The sequence below is a fragment of the Callithrix jacchus genome, chromosome 19 (assembly GCF_049354715.1).
Source record: "Callithrix jacchus isolate 240 chromosome 19, calJac240_pri, whole genome shotgun sequence".
NCBI lineage: Eukaryota > Metazoa > Chordata > Mammalia > Primates > Cebidae > Callithrix > Callithrix jacchus.
In genome coordinates, this window is record NC_133520.1 from 38,439,971 (window position 1) to 38,459,962 (window position 19,992).

A 19,992-nucleotide genomic window follows, 5' to 3' on the forward strand; every position below is an offset into this window, starting at 1 on the left:
TGTTTGATAGGTTTATTATTACTGATCAAAAAATTTTTTTTTTTTTTTTGAGATGGAGTTTCGCTCTTGTTGCCCAGGCTGGAGTGCAATGGCACAACCTCAGCTCACTGCAAACCTCTGCCTTCTGGGTTCAAGCAGTTTTCTTGCCTCAGCTTCCTGAGAAGCTGAGATTACAGGCATGCACTACCATGCCCGGCTAATTTTGTATTTTTAGTAGAGACAGGATTTCTCCATGTTGATCAGGCTGGTCTTGAACTCCTGACTTCAGGTCATCTGCCCGCCTTGACCTCCCAAAGTGCTGGGATTACAGGCATGAGCCAGTGTGCCTGGCCAGCCACCGTGCCCAGCCTACTGATTAAATGTTCTGTTCAGGGATTCTGTTTCTTCCTGGTTCAATCTTGGGAGGTTTTGTGTTTCCAGGAATTTATTCATTTTTCTAGGTTTTCTAGCCTGTATGCATTGAGAAGTTTGTAATAGCCTCTGAGGGTTTTTAAAAAAAGTTTTTATGAGGCTGAGGGTAACATCCTTTTTGTCACTTCTGATTGTGTTTATATGGATCTTCTCTCTTTTTCTTTCCTTTATTAGTCTAGCAATCTATTTTATTTCAGAAAATTGACTCCTGAACATGTTGATCTTTTGCATTTTTTTGGTCTCACTTTTTAAATTTCATCTCTAATTTTGTTTTTTTGTCTTTTGTTGGCTTTGGAATTGGTTCATTCTTGTTTCTTTAGTTCCTCTAAGTGTAGCGTTAGGTTGCTAATTTCAGATCTTTCCAAGTTTTTGATGTGTCCCATTTAGTGCTATAAACTCTTCTGTTAACACTGCCTTAGGAGTGTTCCAGAGATTCTTGTATGTTGTAGCTTTGTTCTCATTAGTTTCAAATAATTTCTTGATTTCTCCCTAATTTCATTTTTTTTCCTTTGGATTTGTTGAGGATTGTTTTATGGCTGATTGTGTGGTTGGTTTTAGAGTACACACTATGTGCAGGTGAGAAGAATGTATATTCTGTTGTTTTTTGGTGGAGAGTTCTGTGGATGTCTATTAGGTCCCTTTGGTGAAGCATTGAGTTCAGATCTCAAATATCTTTGTTATTTCTGCCTTGATGATATAATACCATCAGTGGGGCCTTGGAGCCTCCTGCTTTACTGTGTGGTTAAATCTCTTTGTAGGTGTGTAGGAATTTGCTGTATGACTCTGGGTGCTCTTGTGTTGGGTGCATGCATATTTATGATAGTTAGTCTGCTTGTTGGATTGAACAGTTTACCATTATGTAATGCCCTTCTTTGTCCTTTTTGATTGTTTTTGGTTTAAAGTCTGTTTTGTCTGAAATTTGAGTAGCAACCCCTGCTTTTTTTTTTTTTTTTTGCTAAGAGTTAATATATTGTTTGTGTAATTATCTTTACTTAATGTGTTGTTAGGCACACATAAAGCAATTAACATCATAGCATGTACTTAGGCAAACCTAGATGGCATAATATACTACACACCTAGGCTATATGCTGTGGCCTGTTGCTCCTCGATTTGCTTTTTCCTATTTTCCATTTGTGCTGTAGATTTTTCTGTATCTCTTCACTTGGAACGTGTGGGTGTCATTGTGTGTGAGATGTGTCTCTTGAGGACAGCGTACTATTGGGTTTTGCTTCTCTATCCAACTTGTCACTTTGCCTTTTAATTGGGTCATTTAACCCATTTGCATTCAAGGTTACTATTTACATGTGTGGATTTGATCTTGCTATTGTGTTGTTAGCTGGTTATGCAGACTTGTTTCTGTGGTTGCTTTATAGTGTCACTGGTCTGTGTGTTAAGCATGTTTTTGTGGTGGCTGGTAATGGTCTTTTCTTTCTGTATTTAGCACTCCCTCGAAGACCTCTTACAAGGCAGATCTAGTGATAACAAATTCTCTTAGCATTTGCTTGTCTGAAAATGCTCTTATTTCTCCTTTGCTTATGAAACTTATTTTGGATAATTAAGGGTAAATTTATGGTTGGAATTTCTTATCCTTAAGTTATTCAAAATAAGTGTCCCTTTATAGGTGGCTATCCTTCTCTCTAACTGGTTTTAACATTTTTTATTTTATTTCAGCCTCAGAGAGTCTGACTGTATGTCTTGGGGATGGTCGCTTTGTCTAGCGTCTCAGAGGGGTTGTGGAATTCCTGAATTTGCATGTTGGCCTCTCTAGTGAGCTCGCAAAAATTTTAATTGATGATATCCTCAAATATGTTTTCCAGTCTGCTTGCTTTTTCTCCCTTTCTTTTTCAGGAATGCTAATGAGATGTAGATTTAGTCACTTTACATAATCCTATATTTATCTGGGGTTTTGTTCATTCTTGTTTAATATTTTTTCTTTATTTTTTTCTGACTCAGTTATTTTGGAGAACTGGTCTTTGAGCTTTGAAATTCTTACCCCAACTTGGTCGATTTTGTTGCTGATACTTGTGATTGTATTCTGAAATTCTTCTTTTTTTTTTATTTGAGATGCAGTTTCGCTCTTGTTACCCAGGCTGGAGTGCAATGGCGTGATCTCGGCTCACCGCAACCTCCACCTCCTGGGTTCAGGCAATTCTCCTGCCTCAGCCTCCCGAGTAGCTGGGATTACAGGCACACGCCACCGTGCCCAGCTAATTTTTTGTATTTTTAGTAGAGACGGGGTTTTACCATGTTGACCAGGATGGTCTCGATCTCTTGACCTCATGATCCACCTGCCTCGGCCTCCCAAAGTGCTGGGATTACAGGTGTGAGCCACTGCGCCTGGCCCTGAAATTCTTGAAATGAGTTTTTCAGCCCTATCAGAGCAGTTTTATTCTTTCTTTAAATGGCCATTTTATCTTCTGCCTTTTCTGTCATTTTACTGTATTCCTTAGAATCCCTGGATTGGGAGCCAAGATTCAGTTTACCACTCCTGGGCTGATATCAAGCCCCGGCTTTGTTCTGTGGCCCCTTGAGATTAGGAACCTGCTGCACTGCAGAGGCCAGTGTGTTCCTGGAGCACTGGGCACAGCACTCCAATGGGTAGTGTTGGCCAAAGTGCTTCATCCAGTGGTGGCAGCAGGACCCGTGCTCACCCACACGTGCCAGCAGCAGCAGCAGCCATGAGGCAGGGTGCATGCATGTTGGGTGGGATACTGGTGGCAGTGGGGCTGCAGAATTCCTGCACGTGATCCCACCAGCAGCAGTGGTGGGAGTGGTACGCCGACAGGCCTGGGGCTGCCAGCCTCTGTGTGCACTCACACCCGCAGCAGTGGTGGGAGTGGTACTCCGACAGGCCTGGGGCTGCCAGCCTCTGTGTGCACTCACACCCGCGGCAGTGGTGGGAGTGGTACTCCGACAGGCCTGGGGCTGCCAACCTCTGTGTGCACTCACACCGGCAGCAGTGGTGGGAGTGGTACTCCGACAGGCCTGGGGCTGCCAGCCTCTGTGTGCACTCACACCCACGGCAGTGGTGGGAGTGGTACGCCGACAGGCCTGGGGCTGCCAGCCTCTGTGTGCACTCACACTGGCAGCAGTGGCTGCACGGCAGGTGCAGGGGGCTTGGTTTGCCAGTGCCCATGCATAAATTTGCACCAGCATTGGCAGCATGGCCAAGAGGGCATATGCCTATGTCGGCAGCAGGGGTGTGGTGGGGTGCACGTACACACGCCAGCAGGGGAGGGGAGTGGTCCATATGTGTGTGCCGGCAAACCTGGGGGACTGTGGCCATGGGCAAGTGTGTGCTGGCAGAACAGTGTGGAGGTGGGTGTGGTGGGGACAGGCTGCCGGTGGGCTGTGTCAGTGGGGTCTGCTCTGCTTTAGCTCTGCAAGGTCAGGTGCAGTTTGACAGTGAAGAAGCTATGGTAAGGGCCCCCAGGAAGCACCCCAGTTGAGCATCTGAGGCTATACTGCAAGTGGGTGGCCAGGTGGGGGTCCCCGGGGAGCACCACAGACAGGCCGCCACTGAGATCAGACTGGTCCTGTCTCATGGGCGAGACTGCTCTGTTCTGTCCAGGTGCAACAGTTCCCCTAAGACTCAAGTCCCCTAGAGGTGCATGGTCAGTATTAAGGGATGGCCAGCCCTGGCCATGCTCTGCTGCCAGTGTTCTACACAAACTCTCTGGGTTCTGCGCAGCCTAGAGTCCTGCCCCACCACCTCTCTAAGCAGTACTTGATGCCAGCTCAAGTGTTCATGGGGTCCCCTGCTGCCAGGATTCCGGGACCCCATGATAAGAGTGGCTCACTCCTCACCTGTTTACCCTCCTCCCTCCTCAGGAGTCACTGGGGCCATGAATGAGCTTCTGTGCAATAGCCCCCTGCAGGGTTCCCAGCTCCGTCCCCTTCAGTCCAGCATCTGTGTTTCCTTCCGTCCACTCTCAAGGCCTGCCTTCTGAACATCTTCCCAGTGTTTGGTCTTGGTGACAGATGTTCCTCTTGGCTGCATCTGGTCAGTCATCTTGACATTCTGCTTTTATTGATGGGCTGGTGAGGTGAGGTGTGAGGAGAAGCGTTTTATTGAGTCATGGTTTAGTTTCATTTTTAGAAAGGCTTTGTGTGCCTGGGTTATGACTTTTACAAGCACTTCTCTGTTTTTACCTCTGTTATTGAAGCAGGAGGTTAGAGGGCTAATGGAATTGGGCATTTCTTTTACCCCTGGAAGTTTGGCTCCAGTAAAAATCTCAGCTGGTTAGGCTTTTGAGAAATAGTTTCTGTTTATCGCAGAACGATTAAAAAGAAGATAATTCTATGGGCATATTTGCAAACAAGTACATTTTCCTTCTGCTGGAAGCATAAAACCATTTTTTTGTGATCTTCACTGTAAAAGCCTAGTAGAATTTTTGGAAGTAAAACTCACAACTTTTAGGAATGCCTAAGACCGACTACCCTGGAGATTATAAGTCTCATTCTTCAGCGACTCGCCAGTTACAGTTTAGTTTTCATACACATGAACTGCTTCCCACAGGGATTTCTTATGATTTTCTGGTTTAGTAAGTTGTGATTATCTGGATTCATCTATGTCTCAAATTTGAGAGGATGGGTTGCCCTGTGAGTTCGATTCTCAGATGAATCTAAGAGTGTGATTTTTTTTTTTTTAGTTTGTTTGCCTGTTACTTTTGCGGATGTGAATGTCACCTTCCATGTCTTTATCTGTGAGACTGGAAACCAGAAGTGTGTCTCCAATTTTTAATGGCTAACTGCTGACAAATTTTGATACTGAACCCTTTTTCTTCCACTTGTGGACCCACATCTGGCTATGAAAAAATATATAACTTAAGTGCTTCCTTCTTTAATGGCGGGAGCAGATTTCACCATGCCAACTCCTGCCCATAAAAGTGAATTCTGATCCTAGCTTCTCACCTAACCTCAATAGAAACACCGGTGCCTGGCCTTTTTTCTTCCTCACTTAACCACCTTGAGAGGCCTGCTACTCTCCCCATAAAAGTCAAAGCCACATCTCTGCAGGTGACCATAACAGTTGGTACCAGAAGCAGGATGTACAGACATTGCCATCACCCTGTAGGTCCGCCTTCTCTCGCGCTGACTTACCAGCCTGCTCTGCTGCCAGGCGTCCAGCGTGCGCTTTGACCTGATGCTTGCTGAGGAGTTAGTGTTGTATGTCGCCTTGCTCTTTTGTGCCAAATCTGTGAATTAAAACTCAGATTGCCACATTACAGGACACTCTTTGTAATAGTGTTGTTTTTTTAAAACAATTCAATTTTTTTCTTATATAGTATAAGAAAGAATGAATGCAACTTTTTCATAATTTTTAGTAATTAGAAACATCTGCACTTCGGGACACTGAGATGGGAGGATTGCTTGAGCCTAGGAGTTTAAGAAGTAAAACTCCTTAAACTTTGCCCATCCTGGGCAAAGTGGTGACATCTTATCTCTACAACAAAAGTAAAAAAATTAGCCAGGAATGGTGGCACATGCCTGTAGTCCCAGCTACTTTGGGGGCTAAGGTGGGAGGATTGCTTGAGCCTAAGAAGTAGAGGCAGGACTGAGCCCTGGTCATGCCACTGCACTCCAACGTGGGCAACAGAGCAAGACCTTGTCTCAAAAAAGAAAAAAATCATTGAAATTATCATCATGATTTATAAATCACTGAAATTGTCATCATGATTTATGACTGAGCCTTGCATAGTCTTTAGAGTTTACTGTTGGTCACCTCCCAGACTTATTTTCATCTTGCCTCTCAAATGACTACCCTACTGATGCTTTGGCTGTTTTTCATATTTTTTCAATTCATTTGTTTTTAGTTTTGCTTTTGAACTTTCAATAAATATTAATGAAATTAAAATAAAAGGGTTTGTCAGTGGTTTCCTTGCCTCAGTGTGTTTTACACGTTAGTATCTGAGGCTGTGCCATCCACTTTTACTCATCCATTTCAGTGGGTTGTGCTTTTTCAAGATTTTTTTTTTTTGGAGGAAAATACTGCTTCTGTCATTATATGCCAGTCTCCAAAAATGCACAATAAATTTTCTGGACACGAGAGAAAAATTCCTGGACCGTAGATTGTGGTAAAGTTCAAATTACTAGAAATAGCAATGGAGTTGCCTTTGCCCTAATTTCTGTGTATTTACTTGGTATGGTAATCACCATTGGAAATTCTCTAATTTTCGTTCTTCTAAAGAATGTGAACTATTATCTACATGCCGTACTATTTGGCTATTTCATTACCAAGGAAATGGAGCTCTTTCCATAGAAAGAGATTTCTGTTTTCCCTTTTATGTATCTTTTGCTGATTTTCCCATTTTAAAATCCTATTCTATTCATTTTGACTCTGCATACTAATTTTTTATATTGCATGTATTGCAGGTTTTTTACTATTTTTTATGTTTTATTTCCCCTAATTTTAATATATTTGAATTTGTCAGTGTCTGTTGTTTACTACTTTTCTCCTATTTGTGAAAAAAGACCTTGTCTGTGACTTCTGCAGGTGGTCTAGTTGTGCTTTTTATGTTTGAATTGTCCACCTAATAGAGGGCAGTACAATCCATTCTTTTTCAATTAAATACCAGTTAGCTTTGTTCCATGTTTAAAGTCCTCGATAGTTAGGCCACTGTTTTACGGTGCCTCCTCTGTAACTAGTCAGCTTTCCATATCAATTCCAGCTCCTTATATACTAGAGGCCTTTCTCTTGGCCTGTTTCTTTATCTCTCTACTTATACTACACTGCCCTGAATATTATATTTGAAAATCACTGATGGGTGTTAAGCCATCCCACTGTTATTCAGAAGGTTGTGATGGTTGTTAGACACTTTTTATTTTTGTAGGTTTTGAAAAGTAGTTTTTGCCGACCTGCTAGAAAGTCTGTTTCAGGCATCTTTGAAAGTTTACATGAATATCTTTTGTAAGAGGTGACATCTAGATGACATTGAGTTTTTTTCTTTGAACACATGTTTTCTTTTCACTTACTCTATTCTGCTTTGACGTTTTTCAGTAGAAATTGTAAAATAATTATTTGGGGATTATTGAATATTATTAGTTTTAATTACCTCTTGATTAGATTTGGTCTTGAGTGAACCACTTGCAAGTTTCTACATGTTTTCTCTTGGTGTAACCATGTGGATTGGGCTCAATTTCCCAATTAAAAAGTTGTGACATCATATATGAACTGTCATCTACAGGGAAGCTCATCAGATGTTCTGTGCTCGGAGTATGTTTTGTTTGTTTATTGAGGCTGGTCCCCTAGCCACCACTGCTACAATAAAACAAAATAATAGACTTTTGGAAGGAAAACACCAGATTGCTTAGATAAACTATTTAGCTACAGTTATCACTTAGGTTGTTGGGATGATTAAGTTCCCGTCATACCAGCAAAGGTTGAACTTTGTAGCATGTATTTCTAAGGATAAGTAGTCTCGTGACTGCTGATACTAACTCTCTTATACATACTAGATACTAAGACTTTGTTATAATATGTACTACAGGTATATTCTATAAAGAAAAATTATAACAGCAAATATTACTCCCTGGGTCCACCAATAAAAAGGGTATTCCTTTGCTGCTGCCTTGCTGATTAATTCAACTTTAACCTGCTGTGTGGGAGAAAGTAAGTGTAGGCAGAGTCGTAGTTCTCATGACTAAGCTGTGGAATAACTAAATGTTCACCACAGAGTCAGGTGAACATCTTATGAGTTGACTATAGATTTCCAGTGTTCTCAGTCTCATCCATCCTCCTCTACCGAAACGTGGACTGTTTCAGAACCCTGTCGCCTTTGAGGATGTGGCAGTGAACTTCACCCAGGAGGAGTGGGCTTTGTTGGATCCTTCCCAGAAGAATCTCTATAGAGATGTGATGCAGGAAACCTTCAGGAACCTGGCTTCTATAGGTAAGAATCACAGTATTTCTTTTTTTTCCCCCCTCAATTTATATATATTTTTTATTGCATTTTAGGTTTTGGGGTACATTTGAAGAACATGCAAGATAGTTGCATAGGTACACACGTGGCAGTGTGATTTGCTGCCTTCCTCCCCTTCACCTATATCCGGCATTTCTCCCCATGCTATCTCTCCCCAACTCCCCACCCCCTGCTGTCCCTCCGCTATTTCCCCCTAACAGACCCCAGTGTGTAGTGCTCCCCTCCCTGTGTCCATGTGTTCTCATTGTTCAACACCCACCTATGAGTGAGAACATGCGGTATTTCATTTTCTGTTCTTGTGTCAGTTTGCTGAGAATGATGTTCTCCAGGTTCATCCACGTCCCTACAAAGAACACGAACTCGTTTTTGATTGCTGCATAATATTCCATGGTGTATATGTGCCACATTTTCCCTTTCCAGTCTATCATAGATGGGCATTTGGGTTGATTCCAGGTCTTTGCTATTGTAAACAGTGCTGCAATGAACATTCGTGTGCATGTGTCCTTATAGTAGAACGATTTATAGTCCTTTGGATATATACCCAGTAATGGGATTGCTGGGTCAAATGGAACTTCTATTTCTAGGTCCTTGAGGAATCGCCACACTGTCTTCCACAATGGTTTAACTAATTTACACTCCCACCAGCAGTGTAAAAGTGTTCCTTTTTCTCCACATCCTCTCCAGCATCTGTTGTCTCCAGATTTTTTAATGATCTCCATTCTAACTGGCGTGAGATGGTATCTCAATGTGGTTTTGATTTGCATCTCTCTAATGACCAGTGATGATGAGCATTTTTTCATATGTTTGTTGGCCTCATGTATGTCTTCCTTTGTAAAGTGTCTGTTCATATCCTTTGCCCACTTTTGGATGGGAATCACAGTATTTCTTTAGTCAGAGTAAATGTTTCATGGTTTTCAGTGTTGTTCCATTATTTGGAATGTATAAAGGGAACACTTTGGTAAATGAATAAGGCATGGACCCAGCGTGCAGTGACTCTTGTTTCTTAGTCTGTTTTTAATTGTTATAGCAGAAGACCTGATCCTGGGTAATTTACAAAAATAATTTTATATTGGTTTATGATTCTAGTGGCTAGAAAGTCCAAGGTTGCATCTGGTAAGGACCTGATGCTGCTTCAGCTCAGGACATGAAGCAGAAGGGAGTGGGCATGCACACAGCGAGAAAATAAGAGCAAGAAAATAAGGAAGGTAAACTTGCCTTTGTAACAGCCTGCCCTCTGGTAACTAATTCAGTCTTGCAAGAGTAAGAGAGAACATTCATTCCCAAGCAAGGACACTATTTATTAATAAGGACTCTGTACCCATAACACAAATGATGTTGCCATATTGGTGACCAAATTACAGCATTCCTTTTGGTGGGTAAAAGCCATATCCCCACCATAGCACCTAGAATCTAGTAACTTTTCTATAATTTCAAATAATTTGTAATATGTTTCTGGGTCTACATTTTAGGAAACAAAGGGGAAGACCAGAGCTTTGAAGATCGGTACAAAAAGTCCTGGAGAAATCTAAGGTAATTTGTACTCACAAGAAGCAGCAGTCCACCTTGGGGACAATTGTAGTATTGTAATCATATGTTTAAAACAAGTAAACAAGGCCAGGTGTAGTGGCTCATGCCTGTAATCCTAGCACTTTGGGAGGCTGAGGCAGGTGGATCATCTGAGGTCAGGAGTTTGAGACCAACCTGACCAACATGGCAAAACCCGTCTCTACTAAAGATAAAAAATTAGCCAGGCATGGTGGCGCATGCCTATAATCCCTACTTGGGAGGCTGAGGCAGGAGAATTGCTTGAATCTGGGAGGCGGAGGTTGGCAATGAGCCAAGGTTGCATCATTGCACTCTAGCCAGGGAAAGGAGAGCAAAACACCATCTGGAGATTGCGGGGGAGGGAAGCAAACAAAAAAAATTAAGGACAAATCAATTTATTCTCAAAGATTTTACCAAAAATATATGCTTTAATGTAACATGGATTATAAGTGTTTGCAAAATAGTTCACTTGGAAACTGTGTTTTTAGTCTACTTGCATTGCTATAAAAAAATACCTAGGCTGAGTAATTTATAAGGAAGAGTTTTATTTGACTAATGGTTCTCCAGGCGTTATCAGAAGGATAGAATCAGCATCTGCTTCTGCTGAGGACCTCAGACAGCTTCCAATTATGGTAGAAGGGGAAGGGGAGATGACATGTCACATGGGGAGAGAAAGAGCAAGAGAGAGGAAGTGCCAAACTTTTTTTTTTTTTTTTTTTTTGAGACACAGTCTCACTCTGTCATCCAGGCTGGAGTGCAGTGGTGCAATCTTGGCTCACTGCAACCTCTACCTCCTGGATTCAAGCAATTCTCCTGCCTCAGCCTTTCAAGTAGCTGGGACTACAAGCACACGCCACCACACCCAGCTAATTTTTGTATTTTTACAAAATTATGGGTATGAGCCACTGTGCAGGCCATTTTTTTTTTTTTTTTTTTGAACAATTATCTTTTAGGAACTAATGGAGTAAAAAGTCACTATGATCACTACAGTGTCACTTATGTGGAATCTGCTCCCATGACCCAAAGACCTCACACTAGGTCACACCTCCAACATTAGGATCAACTTTCAGCATGAAATTTGAAAGGAGTAGATACCCAAACTGTATTCAGTACTAAGAAACTGCATATAAGAATATGACTTTTGTTAATAGCTATAAGGGAGGGAGCCACGTTGCAGACTAGTCAGTGCATTTATGTTCAGTTTGTTTATGGTAGAAAACTTGCACTTTCTCTGATTGGTAGCAATGTCAGTTCAGATTTGGTAATAAAGGAAAATAATTAATAAACCATTAATGATGGGGTTGTCATTTTCTGTAGAAGTCATTTGATAGAGATACTGTGTAAAATTAAATAAATTAGTGTAGAAAAACCTTCAGCCAGATGCCAGATTGTAATCTGAATGAACAAGTGCCTACTGGAGTAAAGCCATGTGAATGCAGTGTGTGTGAAGAATTCTCCATGTCGTTCATCCCTTCATAGGCACAGCATATCTCACTCTGGAAACAACCCACATAGCTGTGAGGAAAGCAGAGAGCAGCCATGTACACATAACCAGTGTCAGAAAACTTCCCTTTCTGTCACAAGGGTTCAGAGAGAGACAGTAGTGCACACTGGAAATGGACCTTATAGCTGTAAAATATGTGAGAAAGTTTTTAATATTCCCAGTTTATTTCAAATACATCAGAGAAATCACACTGGAGAGAAACCCAATGAATGTATGGAATGTGGGAAAGCCTTCGGGTTTTCCCGTTCTCTTAACAGACATAAAAGGATTCACACTGGAGAAAAACCCTATGAATGTAAGAAATGTGGTAAAGCCTTCAGTCGTTCCAGTCACCTTCATGACCATGACAGAATTCATACTGGAGAGAGACCCTATGAATGTAAGCAGTGTGGGAAAGCCTTCCGCTATTCCAATGGCCTTCACTACCATGAAAGAACCCACACTGGAGAGAAGCCTTATGTATGTGTGGAGTGTGGCAAAGCATTAAGTTGTCTCAGTTCCTTGCAGGGACATATAAAGGCTCATGCTGGTCAAGAACCCTGTGCATGCAAGAAATGTGGGAAAGCCTTCAGATACTCCAGTTCCCTTCAGAAACATGAAAAACTCATACTGCACAGAAACCCTATTTGTGTAAGAACTGTGGTAAAGTCTACAGATGTTCCAGTTACCTTCGTAACCATGAAAGAACTCATACTGGAGAGAAACCCTATGAATGTCAGAAATGTGGTAAAGCCTTTAGTCGTGCTAGTACCCTTTGGAAACATAAAAAAACTCATATTAGAGAAAAGCCCTATAAATGTAAAAAAACGTGAAGGTTTCAATCCTTTCAGTTCTTGTCAAAAACATGAACGATCACGTGCTTGAGAGAAACTGTGAGTGTAAGGTGTAGGACGGTATTTAACTTTCCCAGATTTCTTCAAATACATGAAAGGAATCAAACTGGAGATAAACCCTGTGACCCTATAAGCAGTATGGTAAAGCCTTTAATTTTTCCATTTCTTTCTAAAAACTTGAAAGGACTCACGCTGGAGGAAATCCTTACGAATGTATAAAATGTGGCAATACAGGCGTTTGATGGTATAAAAACACCTGCATTCTGGAGAAAAACTTCCTGAATGTCTCAAATGTGGGAATACCTGCATTTATCCTGTAACTTACTCAAAGGCCTATGGTAACACATACTGCAAATTGACCTTATAAATAAAAGAATGCCCCCCAGATTGAAACCTTAGTAGCTGGGGAAATACATAAAATTGCAAATTTTAGCAGTTACTTTAAAAGTTATGTGAAAACTCCTGCTGGAAATAAATTCTGTAAATGTAAGTAATATGGAAAGCTTTTGCAAATTAATTATAGTACAATTCTCTAGAAAATTCACTACGTGAATGAGATGTTTTAGGAGCTATAAATGAGTTGAATTGATCAATTCTCATTTTTAAAGAGAGTCTCTAGAATATAGTTTTTCACTTACTTTGCAAACAAACATAGAGGTGAGACTTCTGTAAGTACTTTTCAAGCAACAGTACAAGAGTTAAATATGTATTTTTATTTTAAAACTAGTAAATAAATTTTATTTTTCTACCTAAAGTGTGTTGGACATGTTCATTTTCCTTCTTTTCCTTTTTTTCTTGCATAGCCATTTTTAAAAAATTTTGTGGGTTCCATACTAGGTGTGTGAAATGTATTTCTGACATGTATATGTAAGTTTATATAGCTGTTTGGTTAATTGGCCATTGATAAATGAGTCTTTGTGAATTGCTGGGATTTTTTTACTGGCTATATATGGCAGGATTTGTATATTTTTCAACCACTATAGATATGTTCCATATTTTACTTGACAAAAACTATTCTCTTTGTGTGTAAAAAAAAGTTTATTTTCTTTGCTAATAAAGAGTTGCTGTCAATTTGTAAGTGTGTAAAATTTATTATAGAGTATATTCTTGTGAATTATTTTCATCTGTTCTTTACAGTGTCACTATTTTTGGCTATTTGCACAAGTCACATTTGCTTAAGGAGAGAGACCTGTGATAGAAAAGTGTCTTGTGTCTAATCTGAGAATGAAAGCATCCAGGCTTCCCATCATGTATGATGTTAGCTGAGGGTTTTAAAAACAAATGCCTTAAAGCAGGTTGAGAAAGTTTCCTGCTGTTCATTATTTATTGAATATTTTATTGTCAAGTGTTGTTGAAGTTTGTCTTTTGGCTTTTGTGCATCTGTTTGAATGATCTCGTGGTTTTGAAATTTATTCTGTTAACATGGTATATTACATTAACTGACTTGCCTAAAATAAGAGATGGCGTCTAACTTTGTCACCCAGGCTGGTCTCAAACTCCTGGGCTCCAGTGATTCTCCTGCCTTGGCCTCTCAAAGTGTTGGGATTACAGACGTGAGCCACTGTGTCCAGCCAAATTGACTTCGAGATGCAAAAACAACATTGCTTTTTTGGGGGGTTAAATCTCTCTTGGTAATGAAGTCTGTTTTTTTAATATGTTGGTAAATTTAGTTTTGTATCTTTCGAGACTTTCTGCATCTGTGTTGAAAGAAATTTGCGTACCCTGGTTTCATTTATAATGCTGTATATTATATAGTGTTATTTTGTATATATACAGTGTATTAGTTCATTCTCTATGAAGAAATTTTTGAGACTGGACAGTTTATAAAGGGAAGAGGCTTAATTGACTCACAGTTCAGCATGGCTGAGGAAGCCTCAGGAAACTTAAAATTCTGGCAGAAGGTGAAGGGAAAGCAAGGTACCTTTATAAGGTGGCAGAAAGAAGTACAAGCAGGGGAAGTGCCAGATGCTTATAAAACCATCAGATCTCATGAGACTCATTATCGTGAGAACCGCATGGGGGAAATCGCCCCCGTGATTCAGTTACCTCCACCTGGTGTTGCCCTTGACACATAGGGATTATTACAAGTCGGTGAGATTTGGGTGAGGACACGGGTGTGTGTGTGTGTGTGTGCGCGCGCGTGCAAGGAGACTTCCATTCTGGAGAGAATTGGGAATCTCACACAGTTGCCTCACAAGTGACTGTTGTGTAGGAAACATAGTACCCTTGTGTTTTCTATGGAACTTTTTTTCTTGCTGCTGTTATATGCACTTTTCTAATGAGGTGCGTATCCATAGATCCTCACGGTTTAGGTGCAGATGAGCAAAGAGAAGGGAAATAATCATTTTATATTATCCCCTCCCAAAGGATGGGAGAATACCTCTCTCAATGCAAAACTCCCAGCCAGCGTGGGCTTTCCTCAGCATCGCTGCTTACCGGCATGCTAAAGATATAATCACAAGGCTTGATGAACTTAGACAAAATGACCTTCATATTGTTGTGGAATTCAAGAGACCGAAGAGACCAGTGAGGTTGCAGAAGGATTGAATTTTAGGTGCACACCGGCTCAGCTCAGATTCGAATCCAAAATGGCTGACTGCTGAACAAAGACGGGGCTTCACCTTTTATATACGAAGTACACAGTGATGGGAAAAACAAGTTTGCAGGTGCAGAGAAAAGACCGCTTATTAAGCAAGGACAGGCACATAACTCGGGCTTACATATGACTTTTGCTATGCAGCACTGATGCTTATTATCTGTAGAGCTCAAGGGTTCTAACACGGGCCTTATCTGTTGCCCTCCACTACAGTGCCTAGAAGGCGGGAGTCTGGTCTGTTTAGGCATTTCTCATCATCTTTGCTGTGTTACAGAAACTTAGAGTTACCGGCTATGGAAAATTAGAATTTATAAACTTATAAAACTTGTAAAGCAGGATACCATTCCACAGGAGGGGGAAGGACTCAGGGAAGTTTGCTTATAGAAGAATAATTTAATTTCTGCTTCCCTTTCCTAGATTAATATGGACGCTAACGTCAGCATGATTTGGTTGCACTCACTGTAGGCTCAAGTGGTCTTTTTTTACTGTGAGTTGCTGGGTTTCTTAACACTTTCCCTTAACCACACAGATAGTCAACACTGTCTGTTACCAGGTAGAGATAGTACCTGAAACCTGTAACTTTACATAAGTAGACATCTGAAATGTTATAAGGTAACTTTTACAGTGAGAAAGGGGAAGAGTATGTGATGTGCTCACGTCTGAAAACCTAATAGCAGATGATCACAAATCATAATAGAGCATGTCATTTAAAGGCACTCCTTGGCTTCAGACAGGATCAAGTTCCCACTCTACTCCTACCCCGTGTCTGAATTTAGACAAATCACTGACCCTCTCGATGTTTAAATTCTCATCGTGATAATGGCAGCACCTACCTCATAGATTTGTGGAGAATAGAAAGTGAGCGCATGGTTGCGGGGACACTTTAAATGGTATACGTTTACATATGGGGAACCTTTTAATCACTGAAAAACATCAAGTAACATTTCTAATGGTGAAACAATGGTCAGTGCAGAATATTGGATTTTGTTTGACATTTTAAATGTAGCTCATGTCTCATGTTCTGCAGAATCCCGTGGCTCTGAGGGTAGTGTCAGTCTGTGGGAACTGACAGAACGTCTGCCAAGACTTCACACTAGGAATAGTCTTATACAGGTGGCCCTTGGCATCTGGGGAATTTTTGTCCCTTTGCCAGTGTCTCTTCCTATAGTTCACTGGGTGCAGGTTAAGTTCTGCAGAGTTGATTACCAAGTGCCCGACTGCAGTCACTTTGTTCCTCCTCTCTGGAGGAGTTCCGCAGACCGTGACAGATTTGGGATGGAAACATTCCCTGGGTGATTTTGGATGCTGACATGCTCGCGGAGTGAGCACGGCTGTGTTTACTGGCATCGCCTGTCTCTTCAGTGTCTTCCAGGTGACCCCGATCAGTACCAGGAACTCCCCGTGGGCACATGTGCCTGTGGTAGATGCTCCAAATTTTGATACTATTTTTTGTGTACTTGACTAGCAAACAAAGTAACTTCACACAAAAACAAGATGTCTGGGATGCTGTTGTTTTGTTTATCCTGACGCACTGGAGTGACACAGGCAGCACTGTCCCCGTTCCCTGGTGTTTTGTGCTTGAGGATCATGCCCTGGGCCAGTGGCTTCATGGTTTTCATCTCTACAGGCAGTGAACAGGTCCAGGACATACACAGGACTCATGTCTCCCTGGACCTCTCCCTGAATCCAGGCTACCAAAACCATCTTTTTTTCTAGTGATTGCCTTTGTATCTTTTCTCACTGTCTCTTTCGGCTTTCGGTTCTTTTTAAATAATCCCACTGTTCACGGTGAACATCTCTGCAGCAGCCAGCGCAGGTTTCCCAACCATCAGTTTCTTTTTTCTCACCAGCAGAGACTCCAGCCTATCCAGGATTTGCATTACCTCGATGAGCAATTTTAAAATCCCTTCATCTTCTCAGAAGTCCATGGGTCGTGTGTGTGTTCGGGGCTCATCTATTTACTCATCTCTATGGAACTGTAAACACAATTACAAAACAGTGACTGTTGGGTGCCAGCCCCAACCCTGTATGTGGGTGACCTTAGTCCTGGCAGTGACGAGGGGTAGAGTTCCACAGTAGGGTCCAGGGGACCGACACGAGAGTGGGGACCGCGTTAGCCCTGAGCTCTGGGCTCCACACGCTTTTATTAGGTGCATTATCTTGTTAATCTCTCGGGCTGTGGTGAGGGGAGGTGAGAAGGGTCAACTAGAAGCTATTGTGGGGTAAGACGGGGTGCGGTGCGGGAGAGCGTGGGTCTGCAGCATTCAGTAGCAAATGTGGTTCTTGTAAGAAGTGCTAATGTAGGACACTGAATATTACCACCGATGATTACGAAGGTGCATCTGCATAGGACCACAGCGGATAGGGCACCACCAGTTCTGATCACACACAGTGCATCAAGGGGCTGTCATCTCCCGAACATTGTGGATACAGAATCAGTTACGCCATATTCTGAGAACCTAGGCAGAGCCTGTGGTGGTGCAGTTATCTCTGCCCTGCAAGGCCTTCTCCTACAAAGACCCTCTGGAGTCTTGTGAGCAGGGGTCCCATTCCTTCCCAGAGTTCTTACACAAGCCCTCATTACGGGACCCTCATGCAGACTCTATGTTGGGAAGAGGTCATGGGACCAAAGCCTGCTTCCTGCCTTGCACCTACACCGCTGCGTTCTGTGGTTTTAAAGTGCTCTCAGATGGTCTTCACCGTAGGCCACTTGTTCCTGCTTGGTTTCTGTTTTTACAGGTCTTAATCTTAATTTTACTGCACCATAGTTTGGAGTTTTTAAAATTCAGTATTTGATCCGTGGCATGAATCTCAGTGTATAAAAAGCAAAGCAAGCTTGTAATCATTTAACTAGAAATAACACAGGTCTGCCCCTGGCCATCTTGGCCCACAAGTAACATTACAAGAAATTGACAGTATATACTCACATAATACATTATCTAAACTCCTAAAGGTGTGATTGTTTTTCTGTGTGTGACAGATTCTGCTTATCAAGCAGTAATGCTGCAAAACTGTACAGCAAGGATGTAAAAGCAATAGTAATTACAATGGCAAAATGATTTACCATAAATTCTATTACATTTAATATATCACTGTACTAGGTAATTTATGGTTAATTTATCTTTATTCCACTATATATAGTCAAGTAATATTTGCCTTTAATCGGAGTGACTAGTCTATTTTGTTGAATATTATAATGGGTGTATTTGGGACTGGATTTATTGACTTGCTGTGTTCGTGATACCTGCTATGTTTATTTTCTTTTGTACTATATTTTAATATAATTCTGTGTTTTCCCTCTTTTTCACTGGAAGTCATATATTTATATCTTTTTGTTTTTAACCTAGAAATTGCAACTTATTTTTAAACACTGCCACAATGTCAAGCGACTTAATGCCTGTACCCTGTGAGCAATACTTTAATCCATTTAGCATCCTTCAACTTCAAACAAAATTCTTACATGTATTTAAAATATTTAAAGACACGAGCCCATGTCCTAAGTGGATAGCACAATATAATTTTAAATATTGGGCACAATTTCGTCAGAGGCTTTTTAGATCTTAAAAAAAAAAAAAAAAAAAAAAATTGGTTGGAGGGGGAAGACATTTTTAGCCCAAAGATACACTTGTGATCCCAGCCACTTATTCTCAGGGATGAACACTGTATCGATCTCTAATGGATGGGTCACTTTTCCTTTTATACTTTATATAAACATCATGCAGGAGGAATGCTTTTGTACATTGCTTTTAAAATTCAGTAGGTTGTTTTGAGTTTTTCTGTATTTCTGCATGTTTTGGATTTTTTTAAGCATTGGATTCTGTTGTGTGAATATCGGACAATTCTGTGCTGATGCACACATGTGTTTCAGTTGAGGGTATCAGGAACGGGACAGTGTGTAAATTCTAGAAAATGTATTGGCATTGGTGAAACGTACACATTTCTGTTGGGAGCATATGTAATAGTGAATTGTGTTGTATGTTTACCTCTCTTCAGCTGTAGGTGCTATTACCAGTTCTTTTTTGCTTTTAACCCTTTTCATGCCAACAAGTAATGTGTGAATTAGTGATATGTGAATTAGTAATGTGTGAATTTTCCTGTGTACCCACATCTTTGTCAACACATGGCATTTCTGTCATTTTCATTTAGTCTTCTGGTTGCCGTGTGATTGTTGATTGTCATCTCTCTGATTACTAACAGTTGAACATTTCAGCATACTTTTTCATTATTAAATAATCTCTATTTTGAAGACTTATTTTTCTCATCTCCTCATTGTTTTAGGGTTTTTTCTTCTTGACTTACGGTAGTTCTTTACATGGAGCTAGATAAGACTCGTTTCTCTGGTAGCCCTCTCACTGAGTCTCTCTCTTTCTGTATTTTGATAAGCTCTTAATTTTAATAAAATGTTATTTTCCCCAGTATATTATTTTTCATTTTATTTAATAAATATTTCTCTATTTTAAGGTTTTTTTGTTTGTCTGTCTGTTTTAGATGGAGTCTTGCTCTTGTTGCCCAGGATGGAGTGCAATGGTGCGATCTGGGCTCACTGCAACCTCCGCCTCTCCGGTTCAAGCAATTCTCCTGCTTCAGTTTCCCAAGTAGCTGGGATCACAGGCATACAGCACCACACCCCGCTAATTTTGTATTTTTTAGTAGAGACAGGGTTTCTCCATGTCAGTCAGACTGGTCTTGAACTCATGACCTCAAATGATCTGCCCACCTCAGCTCCCCAAAGTGCTGGGATTACAGGCATGAGCTTCCGTGCCTGGCCAAGATTTTGTTTTTTAAATCAGGATGTATGTTTAAAATGTTATTTTGCAGTTCATTCAGAATTGAGTTTTTTCGTGGCTAGGAATTTTATTTTTTTTCCAGTAAGCTAAAAATATAATTTATTTTGCATTTTGATAAGTTCTTAATTTTAGTAGAATTTTATTTGTTCTTTCCCCCAGCATAGCAAATGGTTTTTTTGTTGTTAAGAAATCTTTCTTGCCCAGCACAGTGGCTCATGCCTGTAATCCCAGCACTTTGGGAGGCCAAGGTGGGCGGATCATGAGGTCAGGAGATCAAGACCATCCTGGTCAAGATGGTAAAACCCCGTCTCTACTAAAGATAGAAAAATTAGCTGGGCATGGTGGTGCATGCCTATAGTCCCAGCTGCTCAGGAGGCTGAGGCAGGAGAATTGC

At 41.0% G+C, this 19,992-nt stretch overlaps 1 protein-coding gene across 1 annotated transcript in view; it reads left to right on the forward strand.

The window, feature by feature from the left end:
* Positions 1-13,286, forward strand: part of ZNF124 (zinc finger protein 124) — a 28,652-nt gene extending 15,366 nt beyond the window's left edge. The window contains 4 exon segments of the mRNA XM_008985656.5: positions 8,177-8,303; positions 9,803-9,863; positions 11,358-11,977; positions 11,980-13,286. Coding sequence (XP_008983904.4) covers positions 8,177-8,303; positions 9,803-9,863; positions 11,358-11,977; positions 11,980-12,194 — 1,023 coding nt within the window. The 3' untranslated portion in view covers positions 12,195-13,286.
* Positions 13,287-19,992: the final 6,706 nt, after the last annotated feature.